Source organism: Salmo salar, chromosome ssa11 (assembly GCF_905237065.1).
Source record: "Salmo salar chromosome ssa11, Ssal_v3.1, whole genome shotgun sequence".
In the NCBI taxonomy this organism is placed as follows: Eukaryota; Metazoa; Chordata; class Actinopteri; order Salmoniformes; family Salmonidae; genus Salmo; species Salmo salar.
The window spans coordinates 23,300,471-23,315,216 of NC_059452.1; the positions used below are offsets into that span (position 1 = coordinate 23,300,471).

The 14,746-nt window shown below is 44.3% G+C and overlaps 1 protein-coding gene across 1 annotated transcript in view; it reads right to left on the reverse strand.

Annotated features, from left to right (window-relative positions):
• LOC106562299 (transcription factor Maf) overlaps nt 1–14,746 on the reverse strand; it is a 147,257-nt gene that overhangs the window by 128,307 nt on the left and 4,204 nt on the right. Inside the window, exon 2 of the mRNA XM_045689190.1 lies at nt 3,467–3,537. Coding sequence (XP_045545146.1) covers nt 3,510–3,537 — 28 coding nt within the window. The 3' untranslated portion in view covers nt 3,467–3,509. The remainder of the gene's footprint in view (nt 1–3,466; nt 3,538–14,746) is intronic.

A 14,746-nucleotide genomic window follows, 5' to 3' on the forward strand; every position in this document is an offset into this window, starting at 1 on the left:
TGTGTGGCTGAAACAGAGTCAGCGAGTCTGACCCAAGCCACCCTACTGTCACACAGTCACACAGCCACGGGTGGTGGCCCTCCCTGTCCGTTAGACCCTGCCCCACATCTGACAACACACACACACACACACACACACACACTCAATGGCACATAAGCCAGCCTCTTCATCCTCCTCAGCCCTGAACTCATAAGCATGGGAGTGCATGCACACACACATACACACACACCTGTCACTTTGTCCCTGTCAGCAGATTCTGGGTCTCTTTCCCCCTGCTGGGTGTTGAACTCCAGTCCCCCTCTGCCAGGGCCACCACTAGGGTAAGGTGCCTGCCTGCCTGCCGTCCTCCCAGTCAGGTCTGAACACACACACACACACACACACACACACACACACACACACACACACACACACACACACACACACACACACACACACACACACACACACACACACACACACACTAGAACATCTGTTGGTAAAAAACTAGTCTCAGCCATAACCCCTCTCCTCACACAGACACAGTAGCCCTTATTCCACGATTCCTCCTGTATTTATTACATGTACAGTTGTACTGTTTAGTCATTCAGCAGACACTCTTATCCAGAGTGAATTACAGGTAGTGCCTTCATCTTAAGGTAGCTAGGAGGGACAGCCACATATCACAGCCATAGTAAGTACATTTTTCCTCAATAAAGTAGCTTCCAGCAAAGTCAGAGCTAGTAATACAAATAAAATAAAATATACAAATTAAAGTGTGAGTGTTAGTTCACGAAAGGCATTCTTTTTTCCCCCTAAAAAAACATATATATATAAAATACATTGTTGTCCTAACTATTGTTTCACTCTCTCAGTCATGTCTGAGGCGGCAGGTGGCTGGTGGTGGCTGACCCACTCCAGCTCAAGCCAGAGTCAGGACTCTCTTTCCCCAGGCAAGGACACTCAGACCCTGGCTCTTTGTTTCCATCACTCAGCCTGTCCTCCTGGAGCTACGTGGCCAGACTGCTCATCGCACTCCCCTCCTCCCCCCATCCCTTCTCATATGCATGGATTTGCATAAAACAAAGACACTGCCTGGCCTGCGTCATCTAAGGAGAGACAGAAACCAAGATGACTGTTGGCCATCAACCAGACCGGGCCAAGCCGAGCTGTAAGAGGTTTGGCAGGTAGTCAGGGTACGGTATGACGTTTTGACACATGGTGGCGAGTAAGATGGACACCCTCATGGTTTTCCACTTTCCCTCGCTTCCACTCGCCTACCGTCCATTCTCTGACATGGCGCTGTTTATATCCTGTGCAGGTGAGCAGAGGTCACCTGATTCACGGTGGTGACATGGGAGGAGAAGGGGAGCACTTAAAACACTTCATCTAAAGATGATTTGTCCTTGTCTCCCCTGATGCCTTTTGTCCTCTCCCACTCTCTCTCTCTTTTTGCTGAAGTTAAGTGGAGCTGGAGACAGGCCAGCTACTGATCCCAGGCCCCACTTAGAGACAATAAGGGAAATAACACTGGACACACTAAGGGCCATAATGGAATGTCTCGATCTAGCAGTATAGCGTATAGAGATAGAGACCACAGAATATGCCATCCCATTTCAGGCTATTTTGGAAAAGTGATATTTCTTAATACTTTTCACAAATAAATTATGTTTATATATTACTGAGTGTACAAAACATTAGGAACACCTTCCCAATATTGAGTTGCACCCGCTTTTGTCCTCAGAACATTCTCAATTCATCGGGGCATGGACTCCACAAGGTGTCAAAAGCGTTCCACACGGATGCTGGCCCATTTTCACACCAATGCTTCCCACAGTTGTGTCAAGTTGGCTGGATGTCCCTTGGGTGTTCGACCATTCTTGATACACACGGGAAACGGTTGAGCATGAAAAACCCAGCAATGTTGCAGTTAATTGAGACACTCAAACCGCTGCACCTTGCACCTACTGCCATACCCTTTTCAAAAGGCACTTAAATATTTTGTCTTGCCCATTCACCTTCTGAATGGCAGATATACCCAATCCATGTCTCAATTGTCTCAAGACTTAAAAATATTTGTTTAACCTGTCTTCTCCCCTTCTTCATCTACACTGGGATCATAGCTTTCACCTGGATTCACCTGGTCAGTCTATATCGTGTAAAGAGCAGGTGTACCTAATGGTTTGTCCACTCAGTGTACGCGTCTTCCTCTGCTTGTGCAGTGTGTTAACCATCTGTAACTCACTCATAACAAATCACTCCCTCGGTCTGAATAGAGTTCCAGTTAGGGGAGCACCAGGTAGTGTACTATTACTGGTCCTGTTGACAGGGTAAGCCCAGTGACTGAGGGCTGAGTAGAGTCACTGGTCCCCGGACACAAACTGGGGATCAGGGGGATGAGAGGGATTTCCCGGTGAGGAGCTGCCTGGGGGGGGCATGAGGAGCAGCTGCCTGCAGAGGGAACATGGACGTTTCGGGGAGATGGTTGGAGGTATGAGGGGGGTTGTAATGTATAGTGTACCATATAGGTGACTCCTTTTATGATGGAACGGGATATGATCAGTACAGCTGAACGTAAACACGGCACAAACCACCAAATAAAAATGTCAATACACACTTCTTAAAACACTGTTTCATTCACGCACACACACACACTAGCATGTCTTCTCTGTCACAGTAGGCACCCATATAGACAGAGCAGCTCAAGCCTCATGCTGAACGGAGTGTCCCTCCAAACAGATTAGTCGATGGGTTTTGGTGCGGCACAATCAGCGAAGCCATTACAGAAACAATTGGTTTTGTGATAAACATTGGCCTCAGTTTCCCTTCATCGATTACAGACGACTGCAGAAATGTTCTTTAGTCAGACTCCTTTTGTATATAAACCCTACTCTGGGTGTTGCTACAGGTTCAATAGAATAGAAAGTGCCATAGAACCCAGGAGCTTGGATAAGTGTGTTGTTCTGGCAGATAGACAGAGAGGATTCTCTCTGGTCTCCATAAGACAGGTTTATGTTTACAGCATGGCCCATATATTTCCCGAGATGTACATTAAGAGTGAGGATGGGACATGAACATGCTGGAGTACTGCTCCATGAACATCATAAAGTGATGAGATGGAGAAATATATTGAGAGACATATTGTAGAGGTAACAGATTCATGAATAAAGAATGACGAACACTATTACATAGCTGTAATGGACCCTTCAGAGAACTACACATTATGTTACGATAACATACAGTATAGACTGGGTCGTTCAGTGTAATACATGTTCAATTGCATTAGGTTTCAAATGTGTTGATAGTGAAAAGTGGAAAAACAATTCATTCAATTAAACTGACTCATTAAAAACACTGGTTTTGCGACTGTAAAAGTAATCAACACTTAAAATTAATAATAATGGTAATAATAATTATATGATCAATAATAATCATTTTCAACACTACATTAATAAAAAAGAGAGCGAGAAAGAGAGTTGTGTTTTACCTCAGACATCAAGGCCAAGGGCGCAGAGGGGCGAGGCTCTCGATCACAGATGGAGGAATTTTCTGGATGACCTGAAAATGCAGATAGCAGAAGACCCAGTCAAAACACACACCATGAATATACACACACACTGAGCAGGCTGCGTACTCACCTCGGCTACGCCGTAAAATCCATACGGTAGCTTACTGTAGACAAGATTTGATGTGGAGGAAAGGGTAGAACATTTGCATTCCAATAGACTCTGTGTATCCAGTCTCCAGGCATCTAAACATATTCATCCGATATGACAGAAATAACCAGAGAAATGTCTATGACAGAGAGGGAAGTGAAAGACCAAATCAAACGACAAAGTCAACAGTAATGAAAGAGTCATTATTAACCCTAAATATGAATATTAAAATATCACAAATCATATTAACTGCACATTGATTTGCAAACATATACACATACATTCATGCCAACGTGCACACACACACACACACAAACTCTGCCGGTATCTTCACGCACGCAGCCGGTGAGTTTTCAGTCAACTCAGCTGGGTATCTACACGCCCAACAGCATATGGTGTTCTAATGCAGACACCTACACAAACATACAGAGAGAATGTGAGAGTGAGATGCACAAACATATACAGTAGTATACAGCCTTATGCTAATGATGGTGACTTGGCTCCTGGTACCACTGGAGAGGGCGACAGCCCAGCCCTCACTGGCTGGGCCCACACCTAGCATCACTCTGAGGCCTCACTGACTGGGTCTGCACCCAGCATCACTCTGAGCCATCACTGGCTGGGCCCTCACCGAGCATCACTCTGAGCCCTCACTGGCTAGGCCCACGCCTAGCATCACTCTGAGCCCTCACCGGCTGGGTCTGGACCTAGCATCACTTTGAGACCTCACTGGCTGGGTCTAGACCCAGCATCACTTTGAGCCCTCACTGGCAGGGTCTAGACCTAGCATCACTCTGAGCCCTCACTGGCTGGGTCTGGACCTAGCATCACTCTGAGCCCTCACCGGCTGGGTCTAGATCTAGCATCACTCTAAACCCTCACTGGCGGGGTCTGGAACTAGCATCACTCACTGGCTGGGTCTGGACCTAGCATCACTCTAAACCCTCACTGGCTGGGTATGGAACTAGCATCACCCTGAGCCCTCACTGGCTGGGTCTAGACCTAGCATCACTCTAAACCCTCACTGGCTGGGTATGGAACTAGCATCACCCTGAGCCCTCACTGGCTGGGTCTAGACCTAGCATCACTCTAAACCCTCACTGGCTGTGTATGGAACTAGCATTACTCACTGGCTGGGTCTGGACCTAGCATCACTCACTGGGTCTGGACCTAGCATCACTCTTAGCCCTCACTAGCTAGGCCCACGCCTAGCATCACTCTGAGCCCTCACCGGCTGGGTCTGGACCCAGCATCACTCTGAGCCCTCACTGACTGGGTCTGGACCCAGCATCAAACTGAGCCCTCACTGGCTGGGTCTGGACCTAGCATCACTCTGAGCCCTCACTGGCTGGGTCTGGACCTAGCATCACTCTGAGCCCTCACTGGCTGGGTCTGGACCCAGCATCACCCTGAGCCCTCACTGGCTGGGTCTGGACCTAGCATCACTCTGAGCCCTCACTGGCTGGGTCTGGACCTAGCATCACTCTCAGTCCTCACTGGCTGGGTCTGGACCCAGCATCACCCTGAGCCCTCACTGGCTGGGTCTGGACCTAGCATCACTCTGAGCCCTCACTGGCTGGGTCTGGACCTAGCATCACTCTGAGCCCTCAATGGCTGGGCCCAGACAGACAGACAGACAGACAGACAGACAGACAGACAGACAGACAGACAGACAGACAGACAGACAATGTAGGAATGAGATGGGGATGAAATAGAGAGGAGAGAAAGAGAGATGGAAGCTCTGGGAGTGGAGGTCACCTTGCTTGGTTAAGAGATCAATGTCCGTTTGACATGCAGCGAGGTGGTGTGGTGTGTGTGTGCATGTGTGTGTGTATGTGCATATCAAATCAGTAGAGTTAGTGTGAAAAGTCTGAGTGGTATCACTCCGCATCGTAGTGGATGAAAAAAATATTTATTTATTTATTCTGTAAAAATCATTATTCATATTTATTTAAAATGTTTTGCTTTTATACAAACCATCTATAATTGAAACATATGAATAAGCAGTGGTAACATTTGATATAAAATAATTGTACACACACCCACAGCAGTGGTGGAAAAATGACAATCTCTACACTGCAGTGGAGAAAATCTGAAATTATTGGGTTTTCAAATAAATGCCACATAACTCAATTTTACTGAGCACCGACAAACTCCAGGAAAACAGCGGTGACGCAGTCTGCTGATGTAGAGAGCACAGCAGGACATAAAGTCAGCGCTTCTAAATCACTGCACGTGTAAACGTTTATCAGAGAGATGCAGATACGTTATGCCTGAACGCAGACCAAACTAGCCACTTCTCTGAAGAAGCGGATGGGTACGTTCAAGGACCTTCTATATAGAAGTGCTATTTATTTAGTTAATATGATTCCCTGCAACCTTCTAGAACCAGGTGGTAATGAAGAGTTAATAATAACTTCCTAAATTCATATCGGTGCACAGTATATTTGGCAATAATTGGTTTATGCTTCTGACTCACACAGGAGCATATAAACAGATGCATACATTCAGCCTCCAAAATGAACTGAAATAACTCATGAGAATAAGGAGGCGCTAGGCTACTTTGGCTTGAAGTGTTTCCAAAAAAAAACGTATAGATTATTCAGACTTTTGGGGTAATTACTTCAACCGGAGTAGCCTAGCACATTCATATCATCAGAGTTATTTTGATTTAAAAATAATACAAAAAATAGTTCGATTTTTTTTCTGAGTGAGTTTTTTTCTAGAATGAAAAGCAGATGTCATTCAGAGAGAAAGAGAAAGTATTTTAAAGTAGAAGTCCGCTGCTCTCTCTCTCCGTCTCTGTCCTGCCATCCTCTGTGCCACCGGACCTCAGGGAGCTGGTGTTGGATTCATTTAAGTCCCAGTCCCTTTAGCTCCATTTGCAGACATATAAAATTACCCCTCAGAGTACGGCTACACTTCATTATCAACATAACCTGCAGCCAGCCACTTTCAAGGACAACTCTTTAATGAGTCACATGCCTATTCCCTCTAAAATATCTATTTGAAGCACAAAGTTTCGACTTTCTGCTGCCCCAAAGAGGATAAAATGAGAGGAATATTTCCCAGTAAAATAAGCGCATCTTAATTGATCCCTGATGCACGTTTCCCCCTGAAGGAGGGAGAAAGCTTTTATTCTCAGAGAGGATAGGAGGTGAGTAATGTTGCTGTTTCCTGTTTTCTCCCAGCGTCCTCAACCAACCTGGGCAGGCCCTATAAGAAGGTTAGCAGGAAGGGGATATGCCTCACCATTCAGTCAGTGAAAGGATAAAACAAATATTTTCCAATACAGTATATTGTTTTATTTGATTTAACATGAATAATGCTTGTAAAGCACATTTTTACTGTGTCATGGATATTGAATAAAAAGTCTGATTTGGGGAGTATGTTTTATCCAAACAATTAGGCCTACCCTCCTGGGTTGTTCTTGTCAAGAATAGAGTTGATGGCCTTTACCTGTTAGAAGGTAGGTCGTCTTAAGCTGTCTAAATAAAGCATAAACAAAAGCTGTGTGTTCTATTATTCATTGGACTCTGTTTGGCCCAGAGAGAATCCAGGTTAGCACGCCAACCCCACGTTTCCTGTCTGCCCTTCTCACTCTGCCCTCTGTCCGTGTGTGTATGTGTGTGTTTGTGTGTGTGTGTGTTTGCACCCTGTCTCTGCACCTTCACACATACACAGACACATAGATAAACGAAGATGTTCAGAGGTGAAGTCATAACACCTGCGCAGACCAACACAAACCCACACTACAAGATTTATCTCTCTCATAATCACACACACACTACAAGATCTATCTCTCTCATAATCACACACACACTACAAGATCTATCTCTCTCATAATCACACACACAGACACACACACTAATGTATCTTGGTAAAAAGGACAAACTAGGTGCATGTTACTCAGTCTCAGCCCTAACCCCTCGCCTCTCTAACACATAGAGCCAAAGCAGGTTAAGGACAGTGTGTTGTTCTACATTTAAATCATTAGCCTGTTGATATAGGAATCAGTGTGATTTACATTAATACCCAGAGGGGGAATATTGTGACAGAGGAGAGGTTTGTCACCAGTCCCTGATTCTTTAATGAACACACCAATAATGACACATACACACATACTGTGCTTACTCATACGCGACTTAACCGGACAAGCTGAAGCAAAACTCTCTTACACTCTTTGGAACACACAAGCACACATTTGGAGACTGGTAAAACTGCAGTGAGTGTTGAGCTCTCTGTATACAGTCTGGAGCTAAGTGGCTGCTATGATGGCAGTATATATTATTCAGTCAGTAATAATGTAGAGCGTAAGCTGTGTGTATCTCACACACGGAGCTGTCTCTCTATGAAGAGGAAATGAGTGTGTTCCCCTGGGTTAGGGATTACTCTAATGACTTTGTGTACGGCCCTGTGCGCTCTCACTTTTGACCTCCATACATCCTCTGAAAGACAGCCTGACACACAGACAGAGACCTACGCATGGACAAATTTACACACACACACACTCACGAACAAACGCACTCACATACCCGCACGCCCAAATCCTCCCGAGTCCCTCTCCTGGGCCCCTTTTTGAGCCCCTGGAGGATTCGGGACCCCTGCCTACCTATTTTGGGATCCGTCAATAGGCTTGTTGCTCCCTGAGCGAACACCCCGCCCTGTCCGCCCCCCACCTCCGTAGGTGGAAAACATCAACGCGTTGCATCGCTCCGAATGAACACCTCAGTGAGAGCAGATAGAACCATCACTCAGATAACCATGCACTGTAGCAACAGCATCTATCGCTTATCTGTCAGTCCTCACTCAAATGTGCCATATTTGTATATATTGTGGTAAAATCAAAGAATATAAAAACAAAGATTAAAATCATTAATTATGGATGATGGCCGTCACATGATCCACAAATCAACAGCTGAGGACTAATCTTCACTACATCTGATTCTATTCTAAAAGAACAATAAATTACAGAGACAGAAAGTGTGTGTGTATTGGGTGGGGCTAGTAGGACTGATTGATATCTGGCAGTGAAGACAGACAGACAGACAGACAGACAGACAGACAGACAGACAGACAGACAGACAGACAGACAGACAGACAGACAGACAGACAGACAGACAGACAGACAGACAGACAGACAGACAGACAGACAGACAGACAGACAACACTAAATAAAACAATTAACTCACGTCCCAGCCGCCAATCTATGTGAAAGAGGATCATGCCAATCTGCCTGATGTTTTTATAACCGTTCAGCGAGTTCAACGCTTCCCAACTTCCATTCCAAACTTCAGGTCAGATTTTTTCTTTATTTTCCCCTTCACGTAACTGTTTTATATGTGGCTGAGAAAGAAAAGCAGGAAAATGTTTTCTATAATTTGTAAAACCAACCGACAAACACAGACAGACAGACAGACAGACAGACAGACAGACAGACAGACAGACAGACAGACAGACAGACAGACAGACAGAAAGCGAGGGTCGAGTCATTCTCAACATACAGCTCCAGAAACTCCCCCAAAATGATAGGAATAGGCTCCTTATACATAAAGCAACACTCTGCCAAGATAGAGCCAAATATTAAGAAAGCAATGTTCAAATACAGTAAACAGAATAACAGACGCAAAAAGCCGAATAATATCCTCCCAGAATTATGCAAATAATTGTTGGTTGTTTTGTGTGGCTAATATGAAATATATCAATACATGGCATCTCCATGGCCGGGGATCAAACACGTATGTAATTAGATAAATTGAGTAGTTTCTCCTAAGTAAGCAGGAGAGGGGCTTGGCTGTAAATTGCGTGGTGTGTGCATGCTAAGACACAAGCCTGGCACAGCTGCAGAGAGCCGCACTCACAATTTATCATCTCTACATCGCAGGAGCCGCTGGCCCACTCCGCTATTAATCATCAGCAAAATCATTTCATTCAGCCCCGGCTCCAACTATTGTCTCAGTCCCCCCCTCTCTCTACCCCCTCCATCGCCCCCCTCTCGGCCCTCGCTCTGGGCACATCCGCCACCACAGCAGAAGCAACACACACCCTCCTCCTCACACATAACCATCGGAGCAGGAAAGGAGTGAAGGAATTAAAGAGGCTCTTCGTCTGTGTAATAGGGCAACACATCATCACTTGCACATTGGAGGTTATTTGGGTGAATTAATGAAGAAGCTTGTTAAGAGTAGCCTCGCAAGCCGCCTGATCTCGCGGCGAACATTCATGTAAGCTCGCGAGAGCCTCGCAAACCGCCTGATATGTTAGGGTGGATGCTTCCGTTTTTCTATCAATGAAGAAATGCAATGATTCTGTTATTTTAATTTCACCTAACTCATTTGTATACGTTAAACAGTGATCATACTGCACCTGCTTAGTTTTACCAGATACTATGAGGAGACACAATGCAAACTGTTTCATCAATGTGAGATGATCATGAATTTAAACTGGAGGTGTCAAAACAATATGCACCCCGCTCCCCAACATGAACAATATTTTCACATAACCCTCCCCTTGTACTGTAAAAAAAAAATACACACCCCCTGATAACATTCTCTCTAAAACAATGATTACCACCACAAATAACAATAACTGTAGCAATCCTGTGTTGATAACTGTGGATATGGACCTGTCCACTTCAGCATGGTATTGTGGCACAGTCAATGTGGCACAGGCAGGGCAACAGGCCAGAAGGTTGAGGTTTCTCTGACCACCACGGATGAGCTCTCGCTCCCTGTCTGTTTCATTACACTACGATCAGAGCCGGCTGCAGACAATGATCAACTAGGGGGAAATAATATTTTCAACATATTGATGCTATATTTATAATTATTATAAATACATGCAACCATTTTCCACTAACGAGTTTCTGTGCCAATGCACCACACACAACCCATGAGCAATACATAATTGCATACCTAGTACGGACTTTGAGCGCTTCATCATGGTTTGGAGGCTGGAATTATGTTAGAGTGGTGTGGATGAACGTGCGCAGGTAGCCTACGGGATACTTTTGAAGTAGCCTAATCAGACTAAAACATTGTGACTGGTTGTGTTTATAAAAGGTAATACATTTTAAAAGTGAAATAACAAATATTTATGCTATATTGAAGCGTTAGGTTGTAGGTCAAGGAATAGACGCTTGGATTGGAAACTAGGCAGAACGCATGTTGAGCTTTGCTGAATAACTGGGCCTGCTGGGAGCATAGGCCTACGTCTTCACACTATATAGAACGACTTTGAAGAATGATAATCGGCAACAGACAGCGCATCAGTATCAGAAGTAAAAATACAGCCAGACTGTCCTGTACTGTGCCTTTCTAGACCTTATAATCTGTCGAGAGTAGACACACAACTGATCCAAATGGAATGAAACATTCTCAAATGGAATGAAACATTCAAATCACAGAGCTTTTGCGCTATTATTGAAATCACACTTTCACTGCAGTTTACAGCCTAGCGTAGAATTGTACTCACTTGAAAACAATAATGCAAATATCAATTGCATTGTGGTGTTGTAAGCTAGTCTAGGTAGAATAATTGTATTGTCCCTAAGGCCATTCATATGTAATTAACTGTATAACAGATCTATTTATTTATAAAGTGAGGCAAGGCAGTGATTAAAAATAAAATCCTAATAAAAAAATCTAATTAAAGTTGTACCCCTTGAAATAATACCAAACAACCTTTATACAACACCTAGGGACCTCACCAAGTGATTTCAGCCTTTTGGTATTGTAGCGAATGGTGGGGCAGGGAATAAAACTCGGGTCACTGGCGTGAAAGACAAACACCCTATGCATCGTGCCAATAGGGTTAACCCACATGCTGGGAATTGTAACGTGGCGGCAGGTAGCCTAGTGGTTGGAGCGTTGGACTAGTAACCGAAAGGTTGCAAGATCAAATCCCCGAGCTGGCAAGGTACAAATCTGTTGTTCTGCCCCTGAACTGTTCCTAGGCCGTAATTGAAAATAAGAATTTGTTCTTAACTGATTGCCTAGTTAAATAAAGGTAAAATCATAATATACCAAGGTTTTCTACACTGCCCCCTCTGTACTTGAAGGCACCTCCCTGTGCTTTGACTACTCAGCCCCCTAGCACGTCTGAGCAGTTGGCCGCACGGCCACCCTCCCACTTCTGAGACCAGTGTACCAAACGGCAGGACCAGGAAGTGAAACCAGGTCACTGGTGTGAACACCCTATGCATCGTGCCAACTCACTTGGTAGGAATAGTGTCAGTCACTCTTAGCAATTTACAGGAGCAATTAGGGTTAAGTGCCTTGCTCAAGGGCACATCAATAGATTTTTCACCTAGTCAGCTTGAGATTTGAACCAGCAACCTTTCAGTTACTGGCCCAATGCTCTTAACCGCGAGGCTACCTGCCACTCTCATCACGACTCATATAGTGAGGATTGTGACAGTATAATGGTTTTGGAGTCACAGGAATCAGGGTTTGAGTCCCAGTCAGAGTTCCTCCCTAATCCACTATATTGGTGTCAGGTGTTGGAAAGCACCATTGAAAGCATGTCCCAGACAAGTTTTAGTCACAGTACATTTGTGTTAGGCTAGCAGTGTTTCTGTACTGCACATGAGATGGCAGAGCATACAAAACAAATGTGCACCTGATTGATACAAATCATCATGATATCATTCTGCCATGTAGGCCTACTTTGCATTCAGCATTTAATTGGCTGGATGGCGGACCATTCTTGATACACACGGGAAACTGTTGAGCGTGAAAAACCCAGCAGTGTTACAGTTCTTGACACAGTCAAACCGGTGCGCCTACTACCATACTCCGTTCAAAGGCACTTAAATATTTTGTCTTGCCCATTCACCCTCTGAATGGCACACATACACAATCCATGTCTCAATTGTCTCAAGGCTTTAAAATCCTTCTTTAACCCGTCTCCTCCCTTTCATCTACACTGATTCAAGTGAATTTAACAGATGACATCAATAAGGTATCATAGCTTTCACCCCGGTTCACCTGGTCAGTCTACGTCATGGAAAGAGCAGGTGTTCCTAATGATTTGTACATTCAGTATCTCTCTTACTTTTAGAAGTGTTTACTTCAGGCTGACTAATAGCATCTATTGAGTTGCAATGCCCGATAATTGAATATCCAAATCAACTTAAATGATCTACATAATGTGTTTTGCAGCAACACAATTCGAAAGGAAGGATACAGCTAAGTTTTTCCTTTTATTGTTTGCGATTCACAAATTATTTTGATTCCCATGATTTGATTCACCGCAATTTAACCAAACCACAACTCCTACTACAACGGCGACGCACATCATTCAATTTGTCAAAAATAATCATTTAAAAGAATAGTTTCATATGAATTAAATTAATCACTTTTTTTTTTTTTTACTATTCTGAGAAATGTGAAGGGAAGTCTGTTATATAGTAAATTCAATCTGTATGGCCTAAACAAGATCAATAGGGGATCTTTTTTTACTGGGTGTCTCATGGCTTTACTGTTCTTTCATGTGCAATAATGCACCTGGCCTCCCCGCTGCCTATCAGCTATCCCTCTATGTTCTTGTAGATTTCTGTAGAAAATTGGTGCAGATTTCAATGACTTGATGTGTGGTATGATTGCTAGTTAACTTATTGCAGATATGGACAAACGATCCACCTACCACTACTGTCACTATGGATAGCGGGCAGGATAGAGTTGACTGTATAGTAAGCATGCAGAAAAGCGTAGTGCATAAGGGAAGTACCAAAACACCTTTATAGTGGGGGGCGCATGCAAGAAGATGAGGAAATGTGGCTATATGGAAGAAATGATATAGTAAAACCAGCAAAATGGGGAATGTAAACCACAGAAAAAATGCACTACCCTCCTGTGCCCAATACAAATTCAAAAAAATATAAAAAATCACACAATCCTCCCCAAAGTAAAAAAAAAAGTTACACCCCAGTAACCTCCCACCCCAGTAACCTCCCACCCCAGTAACCTCCCACCCCAGTAACCTCCCACCCCAGTAACCTCCCACCCCAGTAACCTCCCACCCCAGTAACCTCCCACCCCAGTAACCTCCCACCCCAGTAACCTCCCACCCCAGTAAATTTCGAACTGTCCCTTATCAAGAGAAAAGAGACACCAACCTCTATAAAGGTGATTTAAACGTTATGATAAGATGACCTCACCCATGCTCATCCATGTTCAGAGAATGCATGCATGCACACACTCGCAGATACATACACACACAAAACCTTCCATTCACCTCTTAATGTGCACATTGCTGCATTGGTGTGCTGCTAAAAACAAAAAGGAAAGATAGAGAGTGAGATTGAATTGAATCCCTGAAATGCTGTCTTATTCACACCGTCACATCTCTGTCCTTATTAACCAATTGTTGTAGAACACTAAAACAAAACGCCCTCCTTCATTCTCCTACACATGTCTCTTGGACAGTTTGACATGACAACACATTGAGAGGGATCTTCAGTTACTGTCCCCTCGGTGACACTAAGATTAAGATCCATCCTCAGAAGAGATCTCAAAGGTCATAAAGTAAACACCAACCCAACAACGGGTTGGGAGAAGCGCTAATGTGCCTCATCTGCCCACGCCTACCCCGGTGACTCATTATGCATCGCGCTGGCTCCTACACACATCACATGCACGACAGAGCCCTCTTCGCCTGCTGGGTGTACCCCTGTCTTTCGGAGCATGGTCTGTTCTCTGTCCTAGGCCAAATGCAAGGGGGAGGAGGGCAGGGGGGAGAGAACGGTGAAAAGGGGTAGATAGGGATTGGGCTGTTGCAGAATACACACACACACACACACACACACACACACACACACACACACACACACACACATAGATAGCTATAGAAACACAGGAACATACAAGTATAGTCTCACAAAAATAGTCACACACACAGGCACGGATTTGGCATATAAACATAGACATGTGCACACACGCACACACACACACACACACACGAATGCAAGGACATATTTCCATTGCCCCACTAACATGTGGAACTACAACAAATCCAATTGTTCCAAAAATCATAAATGTCCAAAAAATGTTGTTTGCATGAAAGCACAACAAAAAGTAAGCTCACCTTTTTGTTATGAATCATTGAAATTG